The sequence below is a fragment of the Plectropomus leopardus genome, chromosome 11, assembly GCF_026936395.1.
Source record: "Plectropomus leopardus strain MGB_pleo_1.0 chromosome 11, ASM2693639v1, whole genome shotgun sequence".
NCBI lineage: Eukaryota > Metazoa > Chordata > Actinopteri > Perciformes > Serranidae > Plectropomus > Plectropomus leopardus.
In genome coordinates, this window is record NC_142186.1 from 20932643 (window position 1) to 20945470 (window position 12828).

The following is a 12828-nucleotide window of genomic DNA, read 5'->3' on the forward strand; positions in this document are numbered from 1 at the left end:
TTTAAGAGGAAACACACATGTCCTGCAATGTTTTTTGCAGTGATAGCGCTAAAGTCGGGCTGGCAAGTGGAGGTTTCTGAGAAAGGTGAAGTACGTCTTTGGCTGCAGACTGAGAGTCTGAGTGACTCTGCTGAGCTCCGTCTCATCTTCAATGACCGAGAAATCTCCAGCACTCCGGTAAGAACAGCCGCACAGGTCATCCTGAGATACTGCAGCTCAGAGAGTTCGAGCATGCCACTAACCTCGGAGGTGTGAGAGGATTTGAAATCCACAGTTGCAAGAAACCTTTGTGCTGTAAGGTATTTTGGATAAAATGAATAACCCATCTCGCTTTTATATTTTAGAAAGCATACTGTTGCTGTAGTCTGAAGAGCACATGGTAGAGTCCTTTAACCTTGTCAGTCTGCCACTCGTGAGGTTGCCAGCTCAGGATATGATGCTATGGTGAGGATATGACATTTAAAAAGACAGAAGAAAGAAAGATTTGTGGAGCCCATCGTATCTAGCCAAACCATTAGATATGCAGATAATTTCACCACTGCACGCCATGATGAAGTGTGTGTGAAATACTATTCTACATTTTGAATAGTCACCAATCAAATGACGTTAGTTTTGGTCATTTAGGTTAAAGGCAGTTCAATGGAACTAACATATGCAGCATATATCGTATGCTCAAAAGATTCTTCATACGTCCATTACACTATTAACAAAAAATACACTGTTATTGACTTTAGGGGTGTTGAGTTTTACCACTTTTCACAATAACTGTGATATAACTGTGATCTCACAACTTATCAGATTTATCTTGTGGTCCCCTGCCTGGGGCCATCAACCCAGCCTGAGAAACCACCAGACTAAAAAAAAAAAAGCTACTTGGATCTGAGTACTTTCTCCACCACTGGCTATAGCTGCTTCCATATTGTCAGAAAAGATGACAATAGGACAGATATAACACTCACTGATAATGGTAACAAAGCAAAATACCTCCTCTCCTGACAGTAAATCAGCTAACATAAGCACATTGTCTGGCTGAATGAATAAAGTGAACTGAAATGACAACTGAGTGTGATTATTAGGCCTATTTAAAATATGCAATATCGAATCAAATATTTTGAGCAAGTGCAAAAAATGTAGCTCTAAAAGTAAGAAACATCTCAGATGTTATGAAACTCTACAAGACTTATATAACATTAGTGTGTAGGCACATGCAGCTGTGATTATGACAAGTCACTGTGAATCGAAAACAGTAATTAGTGTTTTAATAAACATCCTGGAAGGCAGCAAAGTGAGGCTGCCAACAACGGTGAAGAGCAGGTGTTCAAGGCAGCAGAGAGGTCTGGGAACTGAGATAATTTCACAAAGTCTGGGAGACAGGAGGATAAACTGAGCTTAAGGTGGAGAAGCAGCCCACATCTGGTGAATGTGTCAGTTTTGGTTGGATGCCAAAGAAAAGTAAAGGTGCAATGAAGAGACAAGTTAGACAGTTTTCTTCATTTTTCAGGGTAATAAATCATCAGTATGTCATTAGCTTAAAGTGGGTCTCTAGCTGAGGGTGAAATGGCTCTTTGAAAGTGAAAACTGTAGACATGTGAGACATGATATGTAGAATATATTAAGACATTAATAATAACAATATAGTATGTCACTGCTTTTTAGTATATGCCCAATGCCAATCTTTTGTACAGATAATTTGTATATTTCAACTTAAAGGAACAGTGTTTTACATTTAGGGGAATTTGGTGACATCTAGTGGTGGGATATCAGATTGCAAGCAGCTGAAACTTCTGGTCAGTATTCCTTCAGTGTCACGAGATTTTCAGATGAAGGGTGGTGGCTGACACAAAAATGCAAATAGTCCTATCTAAACCCACTGCTGACGTTACAGGGTGGCATGTAAATGTACACCTGTTACATACATTGTGTCTTTTCAAAATATACTTCAGTTTTCACAGGAAATGTACTTTTTTTGCTCATTAGATGCATACTACCTTTTTCAAAAGAAACTTGCAACAGCAGTAAAACATCTCATATTTCCAAATATTTCCTCATGCTCAACATTCATACAGAAAGCTCACAGGTGAAAGTCAGGGGTTTGATGGACCCATCCATTGCCCCTCCCACCCAGCCTATAGTGGCTTTCCATCTCCTTATATCGATGTTACCGGCAGCAATTCAAACAGACACTGTCCTGCGGCGAATTAGACCATTGCAAACTGACGGTGTATCATACCAGCACAAAAGGTAGCTTTTGGCATCGGTGTCTGATACAGAAATCACTGAGTTTTGAGAGTTTGAAATGAGAACGAGCTGACTTGGCAGAATCCATGGAAAAGGACCCCCTTTCTATGTAAATATAAACTGCTCATTTAAGGTAACAAAAACACAACGACTCCATGGTTAATTATGATTTAATTAAATTCCATTTCTGACAGTATATCTCCCCTAAATCCTACACACTGGCTCTTGTACTGTGTTTCACGTATCTCAAAAGTGACCTCCAAATTGATTTTCTCTTACTTAGAGTCATAGCTATTTACAACAAACTCTATAAAATAATCAACATTATTTTTGACAAAATAATTTAGGGTTAATAGTACAGCAAGAAAATATCAGCACAGTGATTTCACTGGCCATTCTAAGGTGCAATTGAAACTCAGATGATCTAAAACAAAACAGTATAATCACCATGAAACACTAACTAAATGTGAACAAACCCTCTCAGCACCGATATGTGTTGTGACACCAAGTTAAAAATAATCAGCGCTGCCGTCGGGGCTATTGAACTGTGTGCTGATGTGTCCACAGAGGGGGAAAGCAAATACAACACAGTGTATTTATTGTGCTTTCACGACTCTGTCAGATATATTTTTGTGTGTCTGTGTTTGCTCGGCTGCTTTATATTCAGCCGCTTTCATTCATCGCCTCTATTTCATTTTCATTTATTCCATTATTTCTCAATATCAGAGCTCCATCTGAACAGTACTGATTACACGTTATTTCTAAATGATCACAGCTGAGGTTTGTGAATTCAAAAGCCATTTAGCTGATTAGGGCCCTCAGGCTCGCCATACATCACAAATCACATCCACCGCTGAGGCCTATCAACATGCAGGGCATACACTTATCTCGATGAACATAAAAGTCATGAAAATGAGCTAGAAGGCTGTTTCCTGTTTGTTTGTGTTTCTGTGTGTGCGTGTTAGGAAAAAAAAAGAGTATTTCATCTACAGCGTGTGTTTTGTTATTTCAGACCCTTTTCACGCTCTGATTCACATTTTATTCTCTCTGTATGAATAACCATCTATACGGTAGATTGCAAGTGGCGTGTCTACCTGCCATCTGGGATCATCTGTCTGCACATGAGCTGATGTTTACCGTACTGTATGTGTGTGTGTGTGTGTGTGCTTGTTTGCTCTTCTGCAGCACCGTAAGATCAACTTTGACAAGGCCAAAGGTCTGGTGGAGATACTGTTTGACCGACTCACTCGCGAGGACGAGGGGTCATACACGGCTCAGCTGAAGGACGGCCGCGCCAAGAACCAGTGCACCTTGGTCTTTGTGGATGAAAGTAAGTCGTTCACTCACTTCACAGTGAGTTGTCCTGTTGGTTTTTGTATTGAGGTACTTGTACCTTACTTGAGTATTTTCAATTCATGCTACTCTATACTTCTAATCGATGACAATTGGAGGTAAATTTACTCCATTACATTTACAGGACAACTCTGGTTCCTTGCAAACTCAGATTTATAATAAAAAATAAATCAGTTAAAAAAAAAGATACAGTACATCGTTATAGATGAAGACACCAGCTGCATATACAGTAGTCGGAATTAACCTCACCATTATCAGCTGCAACTTTAAAGTGATGAAAACATTAATGCATCAATAGCGTTAATCTTGATCTCACTCCCAACTTGTCAAATACTGACACTGGGTCAATGGCCTTCTGCGTCAGATACTGAGGCATCAAGGCTCCCTTTAGCTGCAGTATGAGATGGCAGGGGCAAGTTTTGACACTCCATACAACTGCTGTAATATCAGAAACAAGAGAGTCAGCACTGAATGTGTGAGAGTGGAGGTGAATGTGTCAAACTATTTGCTGACTTTCACCTGAGAGACAGCTGTTTGTGTCCTAAGTGAAACCAAAAGTCAATCAAGTTATTTTAGTGTGCTAGTATGTGTAGCATACTACGCTACTGACGCATGTTGTGACATTACATTATGTTCATTATAGACATCCTTATTTTAAGCTAGACCACTGAGGTTTTTCTCTAAGCCTGACAATGTACTTTTGTCGTCTAAACCTTAGGAAGTACACCTAAAAGTTTTTTACCAGCGTTTATTTTGTAAACAGACTGTATGCATTTAACAAGCGGATACTGTACATTTCCAGAGAAAATTGCAGTTTATTTGACATGCAGTGAGTGTCAAAAACTGATGCTGGAAGGGTACTTGGAGCATTATAGTTGGACATGTATAGCCACTGACCAAGAGTCAGTATTTGACAAGTTGGGGATGATATATATATATTTTTTTAAACAGGCCATTCTGCCCTAATTATTGCTTTTACTTTTGGTGCTTAAAGTATAGTTTGATGTGAATACTTTTTTACTTTTGTTTTGAATGTAGTACTTTTACATGTAACAGAGCATTTTACACTGTGTACTATTTTTACTTAAGTAAAATATCTGAGCACTGGAAAGATCAGCACAAATGTAGATGGGAATCGGTGTGAATGTGACGTCACACTGCCTTAATTTACACTGGCACACTGATGAAATGGTACCATAACTTCCTGAGAGCGGCACTCTTTTCCTTTGAAACAAGGTGTTTAGTTGAGATTTGGGCTGTAGCTTCAGTGAGGTCCTGTCCTCTGTCCATGTCTTCTGGAGGGGTAGAAACTTTAACAATGATGCTGCAAATACTTAACAAACTCTACAACTTAGAGTCAATCTATTTAGATGTGATTACTTTAGTTGAATAAATAAATATTTCAGAATTTCTCCACCACATATTTATTCCTAGCAGAGTGGAGAAGCCTTTGAATGTTTAGGTCTTCGTGTTGGGAAATAAAATGAACAAAAACCAGAATTAAATAAAATATGAAAAAAACAAGACAATAATAGAGTCCTTTTTTGTGTGTCTATTTTTAAAATCCAAGTTTCGACCCTGGGAGAGACATGAAAAGGGTTCATTATTTTAGGAAGACGGGGAAAAATTTGTTTTTATCAGTGTTTTTTATAAACATTAATTAAATGATTGAAAAAAAAAATCCAATATCTTGGTGAAAATGTTTATTTATTTTTTTAAAAATATGCAATGCAAATGCTCAGACATACAACCATGTTTGTTTGTTTTTTTTAAGCTATCCCAGAGGGAGCAGCTCATTTGCATTTTGTCTACGGATTTTCTGAGCTGTTTTAGTCAGAAGAAAACCTTGATTACTTTAAACTGTGGCTGTTGGTTGGTGTCTTTTTGCAGAGGACAAATGCAGCAGTTTTCGTGCGTGCCACTTTTTAAGCTGATCTGCTCCTGGTGTGGGTGTTTTTTGAGTGAAGATAAGTAAAAACAGATAATGATCCACTTTACTCAGTAAAAAAAAAGGAAAAAGAAAATGATGAGCTTTACTCAGGGCTAGTAATTTTGTAATTACATGTCAGGCTTCTTAATAATTTGACCACCAGGACCCACAAAGAACAGATAATTCTTAATCTTAAATCAAATGAATATCAGTTAGGGAGGAAAATTATGTTCTTTTGATAAGGAAGGTAGTTTCACAAGCGTTAGAAAAATGTGCGATTGATTTCAGTTGTCACTTACACTTAGATGAGCTGCATGAGGTCAGATTAAAGATAATGTTTTCAGGAAGTCTGTATTCGTGATGCAGTTATTTGTAAGTTATATAAGATCTTCTTAACTGCCTTCTTCTTTAACAATTAGAGGACCTGAACTGTTTGATTTGTGACTTTAGCGAAGAAGATTTTCCTCCTGGATCAATGAATTATCCTATTGCTATTTATCTTGTCTTGTCCTGCTGTAAATGTTGCTGTGCGGCACATCAACAACCTCTTCTCAGTTCATTAGAGGATTAGTCTATCTTTTTTAATTTATCTCAGTTTGGTTTTTTTGTAGTTTTTCAAAGGTCCATTTTCCTTGCCATACATGCACCCCTCCTATGATCCACCCTGAAGTTAAAAACATTAAGATTATTTTGGAAATAAGAGCATTTTAAAGCAGCAGGTTGCCATCACTTCTCCCCATATGACCTGTGTGATTTTACTGTTTTTGCTCTCTGTTTGTGTCTCTGTCAGAGTTTCGTCAGACGCTGGCCCTGGCTGAGAAAAACAGGCGTGACCATCAAAGAAAGTCTGGTGAGAAGGCCCCAAACATCAGAAACATATACTCCTTAGCAAAAAAAAAAACCCAATTATATCTAATCAGTGCAATAGCTATTTATTGACTTTCATGTGTGGTAACATGCTGCTTTGTCCCGTCCAAACCTCTCTAACTAAATAGTCACATGAAGAAAGAACAGAAGCTTCCTGTGCTACTGCACTCAGTGTATTCATTACCTGAACGCTCTTATGATAAGCTATACAACTCTTTTGTGTGTAGAGGCCAATGTCCCAGTGTCCCCTTCTGTAAACAGACCATCTCAATCCATGTCCACTATTCAAACATCAGACTCAAAATCCACGTAACACATTTTACCTTTTTCCTGCAGAGTTACTAAAGAATAAAATAACAGTTTCCTACTTGCATGTTTTTGGTCCCACCACTCTTTCAGGCAGCTGTCACTGTCAGTTCTCTGTTTTGTATACAGACATAACTTTCCATAATTGCTACAATTTGCCATATAACGATGTATTAGTGTTTCACTGGTTCCTCTGAATAAATTATTGTCTGATGGTTGTTGTTTCTAGAAGAATAATTATTTGTTCTGTTTTCCCAAGGAGCGTATTTCGAGGAATACCTGTCGTGGAGTGTGAATGAGGATTGTGATGTGATAATAAAGTGCAAGGTAAGTTTACATTTGCCAGTATAAATTTGCAGATTACAATAAGAGAACTAACCCAACATCATATTAGGAGCCCAGAAGTGTTTCATGTTTCATTATTTATTAAGACAATGTTTTGCTTTTATTATTACTAATTAAGGGAATAACTTGACATTTGAGCGAGTCGTTTTTGCACTTTTGTGGTTTTGTACAAGTTAAACAAAGAAGAAATAACATGTTGATTATGAGCTTTAGAGATGGTGGTAGGGGGCTTTTGTTACCTTTTAAGTTAACCTCTCAGTTTCACATAGGTGGACCTATCTCCTCGGTGCAACTTGTGTTAGCGCTGAACTTGTTTTGATGGAACATTTCCACAGGTGTAAGTCGTCATTGTGATTTAACTTTAACTGATAAAACATAAACTTTTTCAGCGTGTAGATGGTGAGCTTGGCGGTTGTCATTGTTGTTGCCCATAACGAAGGGGATATTGAAATCAATATCACTCATATTGCAGAAGGGGTTGGGGGGGGATACTTGCCTAAATAGTCAGCAAATTGCAGGTTTAAAGCCACAGTCTTTATCCAGTGAGTCAGACTATTGTTGGACAGAGCCAGGCTCTGTTTCTAGTCTTTATGCAAAGCTAAGCTAACTGGCTATTTGCTCCAGCTTCATATTAAGTGGACAAACTTGACAGTGTTATCAATCCTCCCATCTAACTTTTTTCCAAAAAAGCAAGAAAGTGCATTCTCCAAAATGTAGAACTTTTCCTTTTAATGATTTCTGTAACTTATCTAAACCAGTTATCACAGCAGCTCTTTCAATAGGTAAGCAGAGTTTTTGGTGACATAAATTAGTTTATAAATCAATCAGTTTAAGAGGATAGTTATTACACTTTCATTTCAGGTTGGTTATATTTCCCCTTCCACAGGTGACAAATACAAATAAGGACACGACACTCAAGTGGTTTAAAGAAGGTGCAACTGTGACCAAAGTTGTATATGACCAGTCATCAGGGGTCAGCATGCTCACCATCCCACAGGTATATCCAAAAATTTTCTGCTCTATTTTCAGTCTACTGGAGGTGGACGGGGAGTTATCCGAATCAGTGTTTATAAATGACGAGAGAAAACAGGATTAACAGTTGATGTTTAAAGGATTTCTGAGTCTGAGGATTTCTTATTCTGTGTTATTCTGAAACGCTCCCAGGTTCACCTTGGAGACTATTTTAAGTTTAAATAAAAGTTAAATTAAAGTATTTGGTTGTTCTCCAGAGTTATCAATATTTCATTTGAGAAGCTATGAATATATTTAATTTTAATACGGTGGATGGTTTCCCCCACAGATTACAAAGAAAGATGCAGGTTTATACAAAGCGGTGGTGTCAGATGGGAGAGGAGAGGATGTCAGCACCTTAAAGTTACTGGATGACGGTGAGACGCGACCTTGTCACCAGCGAACAAGTCCCCACGAACAATAGTCCCAATTTGTTCCTGTGTGCATTTCAGTTGGAACATTTCCATCAATGTAATGGAAGTGAGGCGATTAATGTCTTTTATTTTTCCCCTTCTTATCTTGTTATGTGTCCTCAGTATTCAGCTACCTACCTCTAATCTTGCCTTTAGTATTTATTGAGTTCCAAAAGCAATATAAAACACTGCCTGAATGCTTAATTGTCATTTTTTATTTACAGAGTATGACAAGCTTCTCCAGCAGCTGAGTAAACAGTGCGGTGAGTTATTCACAGTTAGAGGCTCTATCTTTGTGAAATGTGCCAATGACTTGTTTTTTACAGCAGGTGTGCTGTATTGGGATGAGGATAACACAACTGAAAGCCATGTTAATTAATTGTGTTGTGTTTTGTTTCAGAATATTAATGCGTTAAAATTTAAAACAAGGAAATGTATAGAAACTAACCGAGGGCTCTGCCTTCTCTCTCTCTTTCTGCCTCTGCAGCATTGTCAGCCAGCCCACTGAAGATTCAGAGCACTGCTGAGGGTTTCAAGCTCTACTGCTCACTCAAATACTATATAAGCCACCTGAAGACAACCTGGCACTTCAAGTGAGTCCACATGCAGAGCACCTCTCTGACCTATAACACCCTGTGTACAGCTGCTGCCGAGGAGCAAGTATTCCAAACTTAACTCAAATTCTGACTAACTTTAAGTAAGGCCTGAATAAAAATATATTTAAATAATATGACACCTGCACAGGAAAGCAACTGAAAGGTACCTTAAATACCCCCCTTCACTCAAAACTGTGTTTTTAATATCCTCTTTAAAAAATATATAAAATTTAAGAGGTGTTTTCACATTTTCTACTAAAGGAGGGGAAGTCTGTGCATTTCCCTAAAATCTGGAATTTGAACATGCACAGGGCAAGCTAGTTTAGGTACATCACCAATATAAAAGTCAATAGCTGTCTGATACAGGAAACATATCAACGGGGGAACAGACTTTGACAAAATACCGGCAAAGAAACCTGAGTTTGCATTAGCACAGTGAAAGTTTTGACAGGAAACTTGGAAAGGTGTGCAGTTTTTGGATGTAAACTGACCATTGTGAATACACTGTAATATTGTAGCAGATATTATGTTATAATTTACAACCACAAATGCTGTGTCAGCCACTTAAGCAATACCACAGGAGGAGGAGTACTGTTTTTGGCACTGTATATTTGCTGCGATTGGGTCTTAGGCACGAGACCATAGGCCGGATGATAATCAGAGCCGTGATGATATACTACAAACTGATATTTGTCTTAACTCCATGATTAAACTTACAGGGGATCTCATACCCAACATAGTTGATTTTGTAATTTCTATGATCATGTATTTACAAAGATACACTTAGATTTTTGCTCCTTGGACTGCTGGCATGATGGGGGGGTCTGTGTATTCTGATACTGGTGTAGTGTCTGGCATCATGCTCAGCCCAAACACAGCAGACTGTCAGTTTCCATATATACAAGTGAGATCAAATGTAGGCTACAAATTATATGGAAAAAAGTATTTAAAATCAAAAAGGTTATTATTCAATACTGTTATCATATTGTTTGCCAATGTACCTTTGCTGTAGAGAGTCCTCTATAAGCTACTTTTACCATGTTAACAGGCCAGAATCACTCTCAACTTTAATACACTCGACTGTAAATTGAACATGGATTGATAAAGTGAGATTTACTTTAAGTTGGTGACAAACTCACATTGGGGTTTTATGATTTAACATTATGGTTAATCAATTTAACGTAAATGCTACCAAGCCTTTGTTTCCAAATGAAACCTGTCAGTGTAAAATTAGCTCCTTAACAGTTGGATAATGTTAGCTCGACAGTCATTCTCATCCAACATTTCCATGGCACTGGATATGAAACACCTATTAGCACATTCTAATGTCAGCACGACTGGATAGTGAAAATTAAAAGTTGTAACCTAAATTACTTGTACTAATGTAACTTAACTTTCCCTCCATAATGGAAACCTCACGAGCATGCCGTGCACTCAAAGCACTAGTTGAGCAGGGCTGAGCATCTTTATATACATGGAGCTCGCCGATGCGTGCACTGCTACGTCCTGCAGAAACCACGCAAATGCGGGTGACACACCACTTTTTAGAGAGTCTCCTGCGCCAACACAAATAGTTCTGCAACGGTGGAAGTGACAGCTGTTGCGTAGCAACACAAAACTTTTTCCTGCAAGTTAGCTTGCTACACTGTGTTAGTTAGGTCTACTTGTTGTGCGCAGGGCAGCTGCTTGGTACATGTACAACTGTCAGTGTGTTTCCAGCTCTATAAAGTTGTATGTCTCGAGTAGGAAGAATCCTTACCGGCTCACGACTGCGGTCTCCGCCGCCTACCGCGCTCGCTACAGCTGGGGAAACTCTGGCTCCTGTCGCCAGTGAAGGGTAAGGACAGGCCAACCCTAGAGTCCCTGCTGGGCGAGCTTCTGTCAAACATCCCGTGCGGGGTTGAAAAGGCTCCTCGCCTCCGCGCCACATTTTCGTAACGTAGTTGTGCACAGTCGTGAAGCACCCCGCGGGGTTAGCTAGCTAGCTAAACGGAGGCAGCTAAGCTAAAAACAACAGCACGGCTAACGGCTACACAATCACAGAAAAAGCCCTCACAGCGACCCCTTGAAGAATATTACTGCATCCGATGTAACCAAGCGTCCTGGGCTCCCCTAACCGGATAACTAATAAAACAATAAGCAGGACGGGACAACTCCAACTGAACAGTCTGTCACTATTTACGGTAATGTTAGATAATGACCGACCGTTGAGGCCGGCCTTAATAAAGGTATGGAAAAGTCGTGAGGCGGAGTGATACATGCAAAAGTCCTGTTGTGTAGCTAGTGCCAGTTAGCCTACAAGCTAACAAACAACATAGACAAATACAGACATATGCAAATTACACTACCTGTCCTCACAGTTAATATGATAAATAACAAATTAGTGACTCACAAATTAAGTTGCCACATTACCTATGCTCATGTTGAATGATGCTCCTGCACACAATACTATACATACACATAGCAGCTGTCTTTTATGGCTGGTTACATACTTCATCAGAATCAGAAATAAGAATCAGAAAAAGATTTGCTGCCAAGTAGGTTTTCTCTTACAGGGAATTTTGCTTTATTTTTTGGTGCAAACATTAAACATGCAAAATATATATTACAGGCACTAATGACAATGATGATGATGATGAAAATAATAATAAGGCAAAGTACTGCAACACTGAAGAACTTAAGTACAGAACAGAAAAAAATACAATAGAAATGTGGTAGAGATACTTGAAACAGTACTGTAAATACGCTGTACAGTGTTCACAGCAGAGCGAATATGCAATGTTCAAAGATAGATGTTCCCCTATGCAGTAAGGAAGAAACTGTTTTTGTGCTGTGAGGTTCTGGTTCTGATGGATCGCAGCCTCCTGCCAGAGGGGAGTGTAACATAGACTTTGTGTCCGGGTTGGGAGAATCGGCCACAATCTTTCCTGCATGCCTCAGGGTTCTGGAGGTGTACAGGGTCTGGAGGGACGGTAGATTGCAGCCGAACACCTTCTGCAGGCAAATAACACAATCATAACTACAGATCATAGACCATAGACCATAAAAAGAAGCCACACACACCAGCTGTTGCATGTGGACACACACTAAACCCAACAGAGATAGGTGGTATATTAATTTACTGTGACATTTCTTTTCATGGTGGTGACGTCTGTTTGCTGTTTGCTAAAGTTCAGCTACTAAAAAGCTTATTAGAGATCAGCTACCGACAGTTTAAAAAGTTCACGATCTAACTGTGAAAGTACAAGTGGACCTTGATGTCTGTATGCACATTTTGTTACAGGGCAGCTGGGGACACATCTGGACACTGAACCACCTGGTTCATTTACGTATCTGTTGTGATAAACACTGCTTATAACTCTATGCAGCCAAATATAGGTGAAATCCACAGAACATTATTTAACATTTTAGAGGAAGCTTCAGTTTTTCAATGAAACCAGATATATTGGTTTGAATTATGGATGAATGCGTATAAAATGGTGAACAAGACATAAAATAACAAAGAACAAGAGAGAAAGCTACACAAACTGGACAGAAAAGCAAACATGCAAACATGCATTTCATCACATTGGAAGTTCCCTGATATTGTATTTAATTAATATGCAATTATGTAAAGGAGCTACTGTATATTTTCTAAAACATAATACATGTTTTAGAGTGGAAGTGGTTTCTTTAGTAAGGCTACTACCACCACCTGCTGGGGGCTTCAAAGATTGCATTAATGAAAGAGTGGAGAAAATCTGAATGATGGCAGACTCATAAATATTTT

The 12828-nt window shown here is 38.8% G+C and overlaps 1 protein-coding gene across 1 annotated transcript in view; it reads left to right on the plus strand.

Annotated features, from left to right (window-relative positions):
* The window catches only part of myom3 (myomesin 3), a 79356-nt gene that overhangs the window by 63239 nt on the left and 3289 nt on the right, over positions 1 to 12828 (plus strand). The window contains exons 25-32 of the mRNA XM_042490301.2: positions 41 to 177; positions 3424 to 3568; positions 6312 to 6371; positions 6954 to 7021; positions 7926 to 8036; positions 8340 to 8427; positions 8688 to 8726; positions 8951 to 9056. Coding sequence (XP_042346235.2) covers positions 41 to 177; positions 3424 to 3568; positions 6312 to 6371; positions 6954 to 7021; positions 7926 to 8036; positions 8340 to 8427; positions 8688 to 8726; positions 8951 to 9056 — 754 coding nt within the window. The remainder of the gene's footprint in view (positions 1 to 40; positions 178 to 3423; positions 3569 to 6311; positions 6372 to 6953; positions 7022 to 7925; positions 8037 to 8339; positions 8428 to 8687; positions 8727 to 8950; positions 9057 to 12828) is intronic.